Source organism: Aythya marila, assembly GCF_965140915.1.
Source record: "Aythya marila genome assembly, chromosome: Z".
NCBI classification, from domain to species: Eukaryota; Metazoa; Chordata; class Aves; order Anseriformes; family Anatidae; genus Aythya; species Aythya marila.
The window spans coordinates 45,236,073-45,253,889 of NC_139080.1; the positions used below are offsets into that span (position 1 = coordinate 45,236,073).

The window sequence follows — 17,817 nt, forward strand, 5'->3', positions numbered from 1 at the left end:
TTCAGTCGTGGAAAATAACCCAGAAGACATCATTCTTGTTTTCAAGCTCATAATCTTATAAAGATAACTTGATAGAATCAAGGAGAAATGACAGACAAATGGGTTTGATGATTCACAGTATGCACTATTGCCTAGTTCAGATAACATTATGTTTGATTATTGCTTTTATTTAAGTAAAATAATTATTACCCACTATCAGCTGGACAGGATGATCTGTCCATTGTTTTGAAACAATGAAAAACAATTTGAAACAATGAAAAAACATTTCATTGTTTGCCTAAATAACTATGATGCTCCATATGTATAACACGTATGTGAATGTGAGCTGCTGGATGCACTTTCTCACAGCTATTTCTCTTGATGATAGAGAGTAAATCTCCTGAGATACTCACTGATACGAAGACTTTCATAAAGCCACTGGTGCTAAGGAAAACTAATTGTCTGATCATAGGCATGAGCTGTTATGAAGTGCTGATACTTACAGCAAGAGTGTGTTCGTAAAGGGAATTTGAGATTGGAATTTGAAACTCTATGTGGCAGAAAAACAGCTGCATTACTATATATATTAGTACACCTCTCTTTTATTTATTTGTTGTAGCAGTCCATAATGTCTGCAGATTAGCCAATGTAACAGATGGAATTAAGTTATCCAGAGTGCCTGTGTAGACCTCTTACTTAAGAATTAGACCAAGGACAGAATGCTTGGACAGAGAATGCCCTAAAGAATGGATTTCACCTTCACTGTGACACACTCTCTACAACATAAGATGCTTCTTTCATCTGCCAGAATAATTTCTGTTTCAAAGCTTTATAGTAGCATGGTGCAATAAGGCAGCTCATCATGCTGGATGAGAAGGAAAAAGAAAGTGTTCAGATTTCAAAGCTCAAATGGAAAGGAAAGAATGTGCAGTTTTCTGCTTTGAATGTTTCTATTTTCATTTGACTTTCAGGGTAGTGCTGAGGTTTTTTTGCTGGTTAAAAGCCGGATAAATGATTTCTGTTTTATCACCAAGACTAGTGAATCATCTCACCCTGTGTCAGAAGGACGAATGACACTGCCTGGTGGGGTAACAAAGTATGTTACAATAACGTATTCCTACCCAAAGCACAAGATAAGGAGTTGGACAAGGAGATAGATGGTCCTTGTTCCTCAAAAAAAAAAAAAAAGAAAAAAAAAAAAAAAAAGAAGACAACTGATTAGTTAAGACAAAAAAGAAAAGCTTTATAAAACCAAAGATAAACACTGGCATTAAATTCTGGAGGCTAGGAAGTCTTATGACTTACGATCTTCTTGGAGTCCTAAGAGAAACTTGGGGCAACAGCATCTCACATCAAAGGTTTAGCAGAACATGCTGAGACAAGGAAAAACAAACATCCAGTCTGGTACCAAAGTTTACAGGCTAGTTAGAATGGAGCAGTTAAAAGAGACAGTGAAGAAACCTTGTACATCTTTTACATCTCATACTTCATTCTTTCTACATCTCATATGAAATACAGCATTTACTTGGAAAGTGGTTCTTTCCCAAAGTATACAGAGTACTCATGGCAGAAAAATAATCATCTCAAGACAAAATTTGAAACCATTCTATGAAATCAGTAAAATCAGTATGATATGAAAAAAGAAACAGGAGAGGAAAAGGGAATCTGGAATCTGGAAACAGAAGGAAACTGGTGAGAAAACAGTGCAATAAGGATCGAGTAACTAGGTATCCTTCCTCTTAGCCTCACAGTGCTGGAGCAGCAGACATTGTGACCTTTGGTCAGAAAAAAATCATACATAATAATCCGTTCCGCTTCCTCACTGTAAATCCTTTTTACTGACCCTTGTAGAGCTCCTTCTCTCAGTGTGCTACTGTCCGGTTGTGTCTCAATACAAGCAGCTACTGAAACATATAGGAAAATTAACTGCCCACACCCTTGTAAGATTTTTCAAGCAAAGTTTTGGAAACTGTACTCTTAGATCTTCTAATTTACACTGTAGAAACCTCATTATGTATGACACAAAAATCATGTGATGCAACAGTGAGACCTGAAGGAAATCTCAGTCAAAAAATAATAGCAAAAAAATATCAGTAGTGCAGCAAACTCAAGAACTTATGTGTGGCCTACTAATACGTTGCACAGAAGCAATTTAAATGCCATATATATACTGAATATGCTATGACTACTACAAAGAAGTGGTCAGGGAAAAAAAAAAAGAAAAAAAAAAAAGAACTTATTAAATACAGTATCTTATATGGAGGCTATCTATAAGAAACAGACCAATAATCAAAGATTATTTTTTCTGAAGAGTACTTATTTCTATGCCTACACAGCTTTAGGGGATTCTCTCTCGACTTGCCCTGCATTTTCAGCGTCTGAAGTAGGCCTTAACAGATTTCTCAGTATCATGTCATATCCATTTCAGAACAGTCTAAAACATCTCTACCATAACTAAGAATTCCATAATCTGAAAATAAGATTTATTTATCTCTTTTAATATATTTTTCTCCAATGCCTTCAAAGAACCACCATGACAACCATTACACAATCCAGCAGACTACTGCAATAGCCTCCCTTTGTCCTTTCAAACAGTAGTTAGAGCTATGTTGTTGTGACCTTCTGAACTAATATTCTTTTATCACATTCTTGCTCTCTTAAATTACATTCTCTAATGCTACCTTTAACAATTACTACATATGGTATGTTTGAAACAAGACAACTTGAATTACACAGGAGCATTAATTACCAAACAAATAACTATCTACCCAGTATCTCGTCTCTGATAGCAGGTAAAGGCAGAAACCTTAGGAAAACTTGCATGAAAAGAATAGGCATCTAATTGTATTGTCCTATGTCCTACAGACAGTTTTAACATCTTGCAGCTGAGGATTTTCTTAAACTGGAAGCAGTATCTTTCTACTTTGTAACCCTTAGCGAATTTGTCTTCAGTGAACTAAAACCAACACAATTTTGTGTATCCCATCTCATCCACAGTTTGACTGTATCTTACACAGAGAAATACTAATTCTAGTTTTCAACCTATTACTTCTCATCTAATTATCCTTATATTGGAGCCCACTGAAGAATTAACTCATTTGCTGTTGACCCTCTCTAAAACTTCTGGGATTTTACATACCTCTGATATATTATTCTATGTATGGGATTTTTTTCAAGGTGAACAATCTGTAACCATAAATGTAGTCTAAGAATTATCATTAATATATAGAGTCATCACAGTGCCCACATATGCCATGTAAAACAACAAAAAAAACTTCCTACACTTAATAACATCATATTCCTATACATAATAACATCACCAGAACACCAACAAAGGTGTACAAGTTACATACACAGTAAAACTCCAACCTCTGTCCCTTTACCAGCACATGACAACAGAGATGTCCTTTTAGTCATTCCTCAGACAGAGGCTATCCAATGCCTTTAACTGTATTTACAGCTCGTCCCTTCACTTCTACCTCTAGTGCTCTTTTCAGAATGGTGACAAAGAAACTGCACCAATTACTCATGACACAGACTACCACTGTCATCATTTTCTTAAGGAGCACAAAGTATTTTCTCTTTTGTTTCCCATTCCTGTCATGATACTCTCTTGAATAGCATCTACTGATAGGTGGCATTTTCACAGAAATATCCATTCTTATTCCAAGACATTATTCTTATTACAAGATCATTATTCCTGAGTAATAACAATCACCTAAGGGTCTGATTGTCCGTTCTGCAGCCACCTTGCCCTCCCCTTCCTAGGGGCCTGGCCACCTGTGCTCCAGGCCAGCTCTGACACAGCGCTGTGTGAGCAAGACTTGTACTAAGCTGGCTCCTCCTGACCTTGCTAGAAACCACATTTAAGCACTGGCTTTGGTCCTTGCTTGAGGTATGCTGCAGGTATACTTGTGGTTGATCATGTAGCAGAGCCTGGCCCATGGCCTTGACTTGATGGCTTGACCTCGAACCTACCTCATCACCATGATCTTGCCCTGGTAATCACTCTCCCCATGGCTGATCCTGGTTACTGTCACTGGAGCTGCCCTGCTCTTCTAATCTACATACCATGCAAACTTCTGTATAAAGTACCATTTCTGCAAAACACCACAGCCACATCTGCCATGTTGTTACCCTTGGATCCTGGCTCACATTGCCCTGTGGAGCAGTCTAGCCTTGGTGCTCCCTCACACCCATATGTGTAGCATTTTCCATTTATCTATTATGAGCTTCATCTGTCACATTATGGACTCAATACTCAACCTCACAAGGTGCAACCAACATGTATTTTCAATTAGCCTTTAATACTCTTAGGTACAACACTAAAATAGTTGAGCTACCTCCAAGTTTTGCCTCACCGATGTTTTTCCAAATGCTTATTGGATTTTCCAGTAAACACCAATTTTCTCCAACGTCCAAATTTAGGTTTGTAAATGCAATACTTAGAGATGAAAAGTGTTTGATTATTATATTTATCCTCAGACTTTTTTTTTCTCCAAAATGCCCATAATTGGATTATTATCATTTCAGCTGAAGTTTGACTCCCACAAAGAAAAAAGATGAATGTTCTACTGCATGAAGTAAAGCCTGTGAAAGAGTAGGAGTTCTCACTCACTTTTGTTAGGCCCATGATACAAATAGTAGTAGTTGCCCATTTTAATTGCAAGGCTGCAACATGACTGCAGCGATACCATCTCTTCTTTTGCAGAGATGATCACAAGCTTAGAGGATTCTTCTCTTAAATGTATCTTCTTTTTCTCAAACTCTTAACAAGTGCATATTTGTTAGACAGCTTCTCACATCATTACATATACATTGAAGATTCAGACAACTTAAATATGTAAGATCCCTTCAGAAGACTTTACACTGTCCATGCACACATGATAGCCCTCCTCTTAGTAGAGCCTGTCTTGCTATATGCTTCTCCACAGGTATGTTGTGTTTATGCAAAGGCATTTTTGGTTGTTTCACTTAACTCAAAAGTTCTGTTTCTTTCAAAAATGCTTTGGAGTTTCTGATCCTGCTCTTCTGTCATTGAGTTTTGTATTTTTTTTTTTGCTTCCAGTATCATAGAACTTCTGTATTTTCAAACACGTTACTGCAGTGGAGAAACAAACTGACTGTTGTATCCAACCCAAAAGACAGACAAAGAAACAGAAGCAGTTTTCCCTGTGGAGAGGGCTGAACTTGAAAACATTTGCTTTGTTTCCCTGAGAACAACTATTAAACCCTGATGTTACAGCAAGTTTAATATCAGGCATCAGTCACTCCTTCAGATGCATTTCTCTTTGTGTGTCATTATCAGATATACTCTTTTAAAATATTTAACTTGTGGTTTTAGCTTAGGTTATTTTTGTACATGGATAACAAATGTACTAGTCAAGTGTTCTTCAGAATAGCCAGCCTTCAGAAAAGAATCATAGAAGCATAAGCACTTTGAATATTACTCTTCTGTCCTGGAGATCTATTTCTTTTTTCTATTTTCGCCCACTGCCCAAGCTCCTGACAAAAGTTATGAGGCACTGCCAAGAGTTTTGAGATATTCGTGCCCTTTCAAATCACCATTTTGTTTTTCCCCTGTCAGATTTGATTTGCAAGGGGACCCTGACAAAATGAGCGCTCCATCTCCCCATGCTTTGGCTTTAACTGACACAAGCTTGTTTGGTTAGTTTTGACAAAACCTTAAGTGTCAAACTGCTGTTTAATGAATAAGTTAACCTAACATCAGAAGTTAGGTTTATATCTGCTGAAGTGTGGCTCACCATTTATCCCATATCCTAATCACATTGTGATCTCTTACTAGTGATTCCACCCTCAAGTCCGTAAGACTGATTTTCTTTCCGCTTTGTATTATTTAGAAACTTTTAAATAACTTAATAATTGCACTTTCCCTATGCATTCCCCACCTAAAATATCTATTTTTTATGTTTCATTTTACACAATATGTGTATAGCTTTTGTATATATGTCTGTAATGAGAATTCACCTAACTTTCTCCAGTTGAATCAACTGAAAATTGTTCTAAAACATCAATTAATTTACTTGCAATAATTATGAAGAGGAGGACTATCTTCTCCCTTTTCTGGGTTTTGATACAGATCAAAAAATCTGAGTCTTTTATATATTCTTTCAGCTCTCTTAGGGTGGGGCGTAAAGCTGTTCTTCAGTCAAAATAGCTTTTTAATTCATGCTATTATAAATAATTGGAAAAAAAATAATAAGCAATAGAACAAAGTGTTCTTCAGATACCCATTTCGGTTTCCTCCTGTAATCTAGTCCATCAGTGTGCATATGCACTACGTGTCAAGAGAACATATGTTGTCATGACTACATATTTAATTTTCCTCATATAGCAAGATGGGCTGACCTAGGAACTAGGGGGAATAAACACTTCTGATTCTTTTTTTTACTGAAGTAAACAATGGGAAAAACATCAGTTTAACTGTTGTGATAACTGTATTCACTCAGGTATGTTTGCTATTCTTTAGTCAACTTCCTAATTAAACACATCAACTTAACAAACACAAAAACAAACTAAACAAACAAAACCCTGCACATTTAGTTTCACACACACACACAAAACTGCCATCAGAATTTTGGACAGAATTGAGTAGCGGTATATTTTATGTTTTCCCTTTAAATTTAAAGAGCATTTTTAAATAATCTTTTCCTATTTAGGAACATACTTTCTCATCATTCCTTGACTTTCAAGTCAAACACAACATTCAGGTTTCTTGGACACTGCTTCAATGGCTTGTCAACTTACAAACGCCATCAAAATCTGCATTTCCCATCCTGTCCACAGGATATGAGCCGATGTGGGATTTAAAATTGGATTAAATTTTATGAATAATGAGCACATTAATAATTGCATTGCATAACAAAAACATTTCTAAAATTACATTAAGTTCAAAGTGTTTCAGTTTTCTGGTGAATCATGAGTTAGAAGAATGCCTGGTTTCAGCTGGGATGGAGTTAATTTTCACCTTGCCCTTCTCCAAGATAGTTACAATAGCCCTTAAGAATTCTGAATATCCTTGGGATGTTCAAACCAGTATATTCCTATTGCTATGTTTCCTGAACATGTTTCTGGTTTTGTTTAAGGTTAAACAACTGTTTAAGAATACCACCCAGAGATCTGCCCTGAGGCAGGTTGGTTATAGGTGGCAAGCAGCGTGGGAGGATGTGTGCAGGTATCTATGACAGCTGTCACCTCCAATGGTTTGGGAATTCATCCCAGAACAGGTGTGGAGCTCTAAAGAACTGACAGAATGTTTGGAAGAAGTATGCCTTGACCCTGGCACACTTCCACAGAACTACAGCATGCTGCGCTTTGCTGGGGCCTGGCCTGTGCCTATCAAGTAATAACGAACACTATTCAGCACCCTCAAGGGGAAGGGCAAGGAGGCTGTTGTTAATCCATAGCAACATTTAAAATAATTACTATTTAAAAACAGTGAGTGAGAATGCATGTTCATTTATATATGCACACTCGTGCGAATGTACATACTGGTAACCACTTAATAAAGAGAGTGCCATCTACTGGTGTTCAGTGGTGTAATTCTCCTTATGTTTTGGGAGAGGCTGGAGTAATGCACTGCAAAAGGCTTACTCTTAACAAGGTGTCAGAAACAAAAGAATGGAGGCTTTGTTGTATCCAATATTGTGGTGACAGTCTGATGCCAACAATAAATAAACCTTTGAAAACGACCCCAGTAGAACAGGGAACTGAATAAATTAAACCATGGGAGCAGCAAAACGAGTAACATGATGACATACAAACAAACAAACAAAATTCTGATATATATAGAGGCTTTGTCCTTAAAAGTACAGTGCATGGCCATACATAAATGGGCCACGGTCGTAAAACTGGAAATGGTAAGGTTTGAGTAGGGAAAACAGAGAATGGGAGCTACAAAAAACCTGCACTGTTCAGTATATTACTCGTAACTTTATAACAGTGATGGATGGAGGAGGCTGGAGGAAAGAAATCGTTTATTTTGATTCTTTCTTTTAAACCTATTTGCATGATAGGTTCATTGTAACCACTTCAGAACCAAAAATGTATTCTAAACTGTTTGTTTACAGTGTTTAACAAAACAGTTTCTCAAAGTCCCAAATTCATAAATAAATAATTAAATTAAATAAAAGAATTAGCCACTATCATCATAGCAAGTAAAAACACGGGTAGAACTGTTCCTCATTTCTGGAACAATTATGGGCAAGAAAAGACAAAAAACAGTTCACTGCATGCATTACATATACAGGAAATTAGGAAAAGCATGAAAATAATTTTCCTATTAGTGAGTATCCTGAATTTGTTGCTAACAATTTCAAGAAATCTTAAAACAGAGTTCTCACTTGTGCCGGTATCAGACAGCTAAGACACACAAACTGGACAACAGTGAAGTTGTATTCTAATCTAGAGAAACGCTATAAAAAGAAAATGTTGATGTTCTCTTTGAAGAATACATACCAGAAGGCCGTGAAATGGAAAACCGTGTACTTATTAATGTAAACTTATGCATACCTGTATATAATATGAAGAATGCCATCTGCTAGTATGTAAGAATATACACTACTGGTTGTAAGGTAGAAGCAATCAAAATAAGCAAGAAAGTTGTCATTATTATTTACTGTGAACAATTATGTCCTGTTCTAAACAATCTCTTTCTACATATGCTGCATACTGCATTTTAACAAATACATATGAGGTATATATCCCTCAAATTAAACTTTGTTCCACAAAGCAGACACATGAAGAAGACTGAGAATTACATGAGAATTACAGAGTCAATCCCCCTTTTTCTTCTTCCATTTCCCAAAACAGCTTTCAGATACATTTATAAAAATATATTGAGAAACTCTGTATTTCTCATAGATAATCTAGTCCTTTTCAGTTCCTTCATGTTCTCATGTGATGCCTTTTTGTCCTCTTTATTCTGGAAACACAGAAAACACTAAATGAAATGATTTTTCAGAGGCAAATAATTTCAGATAGAAGCCAAAATACATGAAAGTACACATGCTTTCACAGTCTCCAACCTTTCCTTAATTTCCTTAATTTTCCTTTTTTTTTTTTTTCCTCAGATATTCTTTGTAACTTGCCAGTAACTCCATCCATATCTACTATCACTCTTTTTTCTTGTAGTACTTTCTATTTCAATTTCTGAAGTAAGTAAATAATCTCACAGACTCACAATAAATCAAAGATGAGCAACTCTTCCCTAGCAGACAAAACAGTAAGTCTACTTGAATCCTAAAATTTTAAGAAGTTTCACTTTGCAGAACTCCTGTGTTTTTTTTGTTTGTTTGTTTGTTTTGTTTTATAACAATTTTATTTTTCTGCTATTTCTAAATATCCAAATGTATCATATTCAAAATATGTCACTAAATTAAACTATTAAGAATGACAAATCTGATAGTACTTATTAGCTGCATGATGTAAAATACAAGTCAAGAAGCACTTCACAGCCAAGGAAGAAAGGGAAACCACACAGAAGTCCAAGTTTATAGTGAGAGGTAACAACATATTTCAATGCAGGTGCAACTGCTCCAAGACGTAAATCACAGATGTTTCCATTTTCAGCCATCACTGAGAGACCATCCTTCCAATGATGGGTTAATTCATTTTGATATTACACATACATAGCAAGATTAGAATGACATTCATTAAGTGAATGCTCTTGTATAAAAACAAAATACTGCTGCACAGAAAGCAAAGACCTTAAAAGAACATTTTGCTGAAAATACTGGCACAGATTCAGAACGAGGGGTGAAAGGTCAGTGCTTCATTAACTGAACCAACTCAATTAAAATTGTAGCTTAATGAAAAAGTCAAGATGATCATAAAAAAAAAAACAGGTCATCCGGAGAACATCACTAAAAATCTCAAACATCCTGTGCTTAATTGGCAGTAAATTTCTTGTTCTGGCTTATTTGAGGAGTGGCAACCCACTGAAAATCAATTCAATAGAATTCAAAGATACAATAGACAGACCTCTATCAAATTTAGAATGAACAAATACAACATTAGGGTACATAAATGTTGGCATGTGAAAGACGAGGATATGCCCTTCCATTCTTCTGGAAAAACGAGACTTCCACTCAAGATGCTTTAAAATGTCCTCCACAGGTGGCAAATATATCAATGCTAAAGGAAAAGATACTAACCAGAAGGTTCTCCTTGGCATTATGTTTTCATATTAATGAAACAACAACAACAACAACAAACAAAAAAACACCACCACAAGAAAAAAAAAATACAAAAAGCCCTTTTTACCAGAAACATTTAAGCATTGTGTATAAGCAGTTTTGCCAAACACTTACTGTACTAATTGAATGGATTTCAAATTGTTTAAGTGTTTGCTATTCAAAAATAATTTAGGAAGATGATTTCGCTAAATCTCAGGGGAAAGTCCAGAAAGCAAATATTGCAGTTCTCCTGTAAATACTGCATTTGGCCAAAATGGAAATGCTGTATCTGAAAAGGCAACATTTGCATTCTCAAAGAGGTAATTGGGTGCTTATCATTGTTTACTGAGTGCTGACAGTGTTCAAAGGAAAGAATAATATGGTTTCTGCTTACTGGTAGAATATATTTGGAAATAAGTGGTCTGACACCTTTCCATCAACTCTGTTTAGCTCAGCAGAATACCATGAAGATAAACTCAATGACAACAGGGAGAGGCAAGGACTGCAGACCATAATTCAAAACTTTGATTTTACAGCAGAAATACCTCAGCAACTTAATGAACGAATAATAGGTAAGTCTGAGATTAAGAGTTTTGTTTTTGTTGTTATTATTTTAAAATCAGTTTTAGTATTTTAATAAAAACATTTCTTTTACACAATTCTGCTGAGGAACTTTTGTTGCTCACTGATGCAACAAAAGCAAAGGTTTCTGAAGGAAAATTTTTATATTAATTTTGCATCATACCATCCACTATTTAAAAAATAACCAATAAAAAACAGTGGTAAAAGATAAATATGTACGAAATCTTATGAAGATAAGCCACAGAAGTTTAATTATGTATTTTTACAAAAAAAATAACTGGAACTTTATAATTACAGTGCCATTAAAAATTATTCTTATAAAGGACATCTAATACTTTTGTGGCTATTAATAAAGTGTGGCCTTGCTCAGCATACAGATAACCAAAAGAACCACACAAAATTTGGCCAGGCCCCAAAACTATGGTCAAAAATACATGCAGAGGCTTATAGGCCTCCACCCCTATGTTTAAGGTATTGCACATACAGTACCTTATTTCTTTGCTCTCCTTTGAGGGAGAGTAAACTATTAAAAAAAAACTTTAAAAACAAACAAACAAACACAAATGATCAACAAAGATATATTAACAGTTCTTGTTTTTACCAAACCCTAAAGGAAAGAGGCTACAGCACTCTCACAAATATGTATGGCCTTCCAAAACAATACATCAAAAGCAGTGATAGTGTAATAAAGTAACAAATTTCAAAGCAGTAAACAATCCATAAACACAGTTTATAAGTTTAAAGGAGAGGAGGAGATGTGATCAAGTTAATAGAATGGAAAACTACTTCAGAAAAGTAGGTTTCAATCTCTAGTTGATGCAATGCCACTGCAAGAGCAACCTGCATTGCGAATGAAATGAAGCATTCTAGCCCCACCAGACGGAAGCCTGTGTTAGAATACCACACGTACAGCTCCAAAAGCCTCTGTTCAGAGAAGGCCAGATGGAGAAACTAAAGCATTTTCTGATAAACTGGTTTTACCAGGTCACAACTGATTCATTCAGTGACAAATCTGTGGCAGGGTGTATCTTGGCTTTCTGCACTGCGCCAGGCTGGTACGTCAACAAGGAATCTAGCTTTCAACATTCTAATTCAGAATGTAAAAAAAAAAAAAAAGAAAATCGTCTCATTCTTTTAAATAGCATATCATTTTAAGAACACTGCAGTTTATGCTGCATGTGTTAATTAAATATCAGGTCTTTCCTCTGCACATTTGATTCTTTCAATGGACTTACAGACATGCATCATCTTGATTTCTGAAGTTGACTAATAATATAGATCAAGTGCAACTACCTTACTTTCCATATTTAACTTCCTTCTTCTCAAACAACTCAGCTTTACTATTACAATGGCAAGAAATTTAAAGAGAAAGCAAGCAGCAAATACATTTTTTGCTACTTGATTGAAAATCTAATTCAGTAGCTGAAAGGACTTCAGATCAGCTTTTCTATCAATGACCTTCATCAAAGAACCACTAACAGTCCACAAAGTATTCTTTGGAAACTGGTACTTGCCATGACAAAAAACGAAGGCCCAATTTAATAGTCAATGGATATTGATGTGGAAACAAAGGAAAGAAGAATATTCACCACTGTGCTGGCTGAATAGCATCATTTTGCTGTCACGTATAACCTTGCATTTTGGGAGAAGAATTTTAATCTAATACAAATTTAGAACCCATAAAACTGGGAAGCAATCTTCACAGGTCAATCTTCAATATTTTTCCTTGTTAAAATTTACCTGTTAGTAGTGAAGAGGTAAAGTTGCCTGTTCAACCACTAACCATTAACCACTCCTTGCTTTTTGTTTGGATGTATTTGTTTGTTTTATGGTTTGGTTTTGCTTTTTCTTTTTGTTACACTAGCATTGACTAAAGGTGCACCTAGAGGTCTTCATTTATCTGATGCATGCTGGCTGACATAGTGAACTACTTCACCTCTTTAAAATATAAGTATTCCTCTTCACTGCATGCTGAGGCATGAACCTGGGGAGATAATAACAACTCTGAGCTGCAGGGCAAAAAGGACAAGGCTGCTGTTAAGGTCAGTTATGCAGAAGCTGAAAAGCAGTAAACCAGTATCTCTTCCATAACTCCTGTATCAGTGTATACAGAACTAACACAGAAGTCCATTCAGTGCACTGTCGTGGAAGCTTACCATGCATACCTCCTAGATTGAGCTTAACTAGTTTAGAGGATCATTATTTCAGTCCAAGAATAGGCAAATTTTCCATAATACTAAAAATATTTTAAGTAAAATCTGAATTTCAGAGGTTTATTTAGAAGTCATTTCTGGATTTTAATTTCCTTACATCACATTGTTACAAAATTATCTTCCTCTCCATCCCCAAGAATTCATTTCAGCTATATATTTTAACCTTTGGGTCATTTTTTCCACAGTGAACAACTGTATTTGGCATCTTCTCCACAAGACAGTCAATATCCCCACCGTAAAGAGCTCCCACCGTATAATGAACAAGGCTGAGGTCAGACCAAGGCACTGCACAGGTTGGTCATCAAGCCACTAGGAAAACAGCCAACACAAACTTCAAAATTATAGTTGTTATAGCAAAAGTATCTTGATCCCCAATTGTGACAATATTTTGTGACAAATAATGTGGAAAATAAAACAGATCAGGAGGAAATAACTGTCAGTATACATTAGATGGGTCAGCAGACTTACTGTATGTTTCTTTTGCTATCTGATATTGATTTCTATTTTCATAAAAAAGAAACTATTCAAGAGTAACAAAATACTTCACTTACATTCTTCTGTACAAACAAGCACAATAGTCCTTATCACATTTGCTGGTAAATAGAACTACAACACTGATTTGAATAAGGAGATAGAACCACTTTCTCTAATAAGTGGTTGCACTATGATGCACTCCAGACTGTGAGGAAGTGAGAAGAAATTCTAACTACTGTAGAAAGCAATAATATCCTTTCTTTTAATCTCAATTTGTGTATCCTTATACCGTGCGTTTTACTATCTCCATTATTTAACCTATTTTTTAAATTAAAATTTTCTAACAGTTATTTCTTTCTCTCAAATCAAAATATGAACTTGTTGCATTTCAGTCCATATTATGCTACGCACACTTTAATCAACTAGGGAAGTGCCGAATGACAGAAATAGATTGCTTTGAGTTCCTCCATGCCCTTTTCCCTGTCACTTTTATGTTAACTCTTGACCCATTGAGTCATAATTATTATTTAAGGTTGATTCAAACTCACAGACTAGGTAGAAAAATTCCTGCAGTGTGTCTTATATCAAATGCTTGTGTGTCTGTCCCAGCTTTGGACAGCTTAAACTGGCAGCGCTGCCAGGAGCAGCGGTCCCTCCCCCATCCATCCCTAAATGTTTGTTCATGTTTACTTGATGCTTTTTCTCGTGTCACCAAAGCCACCAGTCCAGTTACATCAAACATAGGTTAAAATGGCATGTTTTCCCATCACCACAAATGTATCAATCAGTAGATCACAATCATTGCCTGGGTTTAACTCCTACTCACCATGGCAGATGTGTACGCTGCTGTTAATAACGCACACTATGACAAATTATTCTCTGTGGAATACCTAAGTGGATCCTATTGTCAATCTGCTATGTCCATGTGAAGAATATGTCTAACCAATACGAATGCATAAGAGAAGACAGATTTGTTTTTGCATCGCTTTGCTTTGGTGTTCAAGCAGACTTAAAAAAAATCCTTTACTTTGCTGCACGGTCAATCACAAGTATACTAACCTCTTGAAATGCCTCTTGAGAAACGTTCAAAACAGAAAGAAAATAAGAGTAATTTTAGTTATTATAAAATTAATGATAATTTCATGGTATAGTGTACAAACCACAAAATACACATGTATAAGAACCCAGGGGCACCAGAATGTGAGAATGTACTGCTGGGAATTATTGCACCAATATCAAGACTACTACTTAGTTATGTACAGCTAGTTTCCAACATAAACATAGCAAAACCACTACCTATTTTATACTAATCTGTATTACATTCATACCCAGATAAACTGAAATGCATAAAGTCAACTAGTAATTAAGAAATGAACTACTCAGAGATGAAAATTTCTGATAAGCTGATTTTTTTACAAAAACGATAATGAGATTGGTGCTGCAGTCCCACTAGTTGTGAGGACGATAAGCTATAAAAAATATACTGACAATTCAATTAATTTTTTAACCATATGATGATAAAAATCCACAGAGAATGCAAAGACGTAAAAACCAGCAACACTGCACCCAAAAATTGCTATTCAGTAATGTATAGTATTACGCATCAATGTGCTGCAAATTATTTACATGCTCGTGTACTTTGCTGGTTCACTGTGGAAATACACAAAATATGAACAGATGTGCCTATGAAAACCCCCTAAATTTGGGATTAAAGTTAAGGATTCGTTACTCCTTAAATCGCTAAATATAAATCCACACACAAGCACTACCCCTCCCCTCTATGACTGCCTTTGAAGAAAGTTTGGATACAATTAGCTTCTTCATAGGCAGGAGACTAAACAAAAGCAAAAAAGAATGAAACTAAAGAGGAAATACAAGCTGTTTTCAAAACAAACTACAGTATTTCGGCAGATTATTTATTTTATCCTAATTGAAAGGTTCTTCTTCTTTCTTTTTTTTTTTTTTTTTTTTTGATAACACTTGCTTCCCTTCTGAGTTGTGGTCTTTGCTCACTATTCACAGTTACTAGATTTAGAGACTCTGTATTAGGCTATAAGTCATCAGAACTACCCACTTTAAAATGCCACATCTTTTTAATATTTGAAATGACAGGCTAGCACAGATTGTGTTATAATTAGACCAGTACACACTTCAATGCAATATGTATGGAAGTTGTGTTTGAAACGGTTTCTTAAATGACAGTGTCTCTATGCTGTAGATGTAGCACCTTTAAATAATCAATTTAATTCAAAGCAGTCCTGGGAAGGATTCATTCACTTACCCGTATCCAGCTGTTGGCCTTCAATTCCACAGGGTTCTGTGGTTCACTGCTGTACAGACAACATAAGCACCACATCAGAGTCTTCTGGCTTTCATCTAGAGAAAAAAAGTAAATAAGGATACATTTGGGGTGGGGGGGAAAGTAAAATCAAAACATAGACAGAATTACACACAACAATTCCTATCCATCCACAAAAATAAAGCCCCGAATATCAGTCTCAACTCATAATGCTTCAATCTACCAGATTTGCACAACACATTTAATACTATTCATATGTAGTAGTTCTTCTGTAGTCATTTCCTTAATAGCATTTTAAAAGGAGTCAGATTAAAATCTACAGAATATTTAGATGTTCTTAAGAAACATGTATGACTTAATGAATTGTTTACATAAAAAATACTTGAAGCTATCATCAAGAAACATTAATTTAAATATCTGATTAATATAATTAATCAACAATAATCAGCTGTAAAAAAATAGTTATTACATTGGTGTCCAAACTGCACAACTGAAGGTGCTCATTCTGAAAAATTTGAATTTGTTAAGTATGAAATCAATCACAAGAAGAACGTAGAACGTAGTTTTCTGCAAAAATATATTAGAATTCCCCATGCTTCAGGAAAATGACAGTTCTGCAGACAGCACAACGCCTAAATGCTGATGGAAAAAATCCTATTTTCTCTGCAACGTGAGATCAGATTTTACTTAATCATAACGTACTGCTGGAAACAAGTTGCCTTCTCTGAAAACCTTCTATACTCATCAATATTATCACCACTTAGATGCACAGGTGTTATCATAGAAGAGCTGATTATTTGGAGTAAGCAGATAAAAAGCCATGTAACTCACCATTTTTCCACTACTTTGCTTTCAATAGGCTTTTTTTTTAATGTTCTTTAGCAGATACAAGGAGTCTCTAAGCTGAATTTTATCCCAGAATAAAACTGCATAACTGTATCCCAAACCATGAAAACTAGATGCATCATTGTAGCTTTGATATTGACTTAATAAGTGCTATTATTCTTAATATAAAGATAGAAACAGACAATGCCACATAACTTTCAGAAGTTACATTAGGAGATAATCTAAATATTATCATGTTCAACAAATGACTTCTTCTGTTTTCTGTGTATTTGCTACTCAGGATGTAATAAAGAGTATTATTTAGAAGAGCTTTGTTGGAAAAGCCTGAAGAAAAAATAAAAGCTCCATTAAGTAATGCCTGTGTTTTCACCAGGTGATCAGAGATGTTAATTTTGATTTAAACCAGTATTCCTCAATAAATGTCCAACAAGCCTGTAGGCCATCACTGGCCTCCCACTGACTAGCATCTCTGCTCTGAAATGGCTTCTTATACACATTTAACTGACTACAGTTTAAGGTACTCTGACATTGTGTGTTTGGAATTTTTTTTTTTTAATATGTGTTTTTACAAGGCTAATGATTTCCTACATTGTTTAAGATCAGAGCAAGAGACAACCTGCATACTCCTCAGCAGAAATTTAAAGTATCCTTAGACTTTGATTGCAACTATATTGAACTGACAGTCAGACATCAACACGAACATGCAACTCTATCTTCTTCAAAAAAACATTTTACCCAATACAACTCTAATCTGCAAATTTTGGGAGGCAAAAAAAATACACGTCTTACTTGTCCAAACAACTACATGATAACCTTTTGCTTCTTGGAAACACAGAAGTTTCCAACCGTTACAAATAGCCGTTATTTTAGTACAAGTAATTGGTAAATTTCAGACTTTACTAACAGAAAAAGTAAAAGAAAAATAAACTTATAAAGTCAAAACATACTGAAAAATAGACAGGGAAAAAAAAATGAGTTCAAATCACTTATCCTGAACAATGTACATGTAGTTCAGGTGTCCCTTCTTCTGCCTCATCCTAGTTACACTGTAGATCTATAGTATGTCATTGTATGTCATATGGTATGTCCTTTTATTTAAGTGACAGTCTTGCAGGGCAGGGAAGGGCAGGGAAAAACCATAACTACTGAATTAGACTTCTGGTTGAGAAGAACTTTTGCTACATACAAAGACTCGCTGCATACTATAGCAGTGAATTATATATACTAT

General features: G+C 35.4%; 1 protein-coding gene across 1 annotated transcript in view; it reads right to left on the bottom strand.

Annotated features, from left to right (window-relative positions):
- Positions 1-17,817, bottom strand: part of FANCC (FA complementation group C) — a 103,341-nt gene that overhangs the window by 47,825 nt on the left and 37,699 nt on the right. Inside the window, exon 4 of the mRNA XM_082784303.1 lies at positions 15,726-15,820. Coding sequence (XP_082640429.1) covers positions 15,726-15,820 — 95 coding nt within the window. The remainder of the gene's footprint in view (positions 1-15,725; positions 15,821-17,817) is intronic.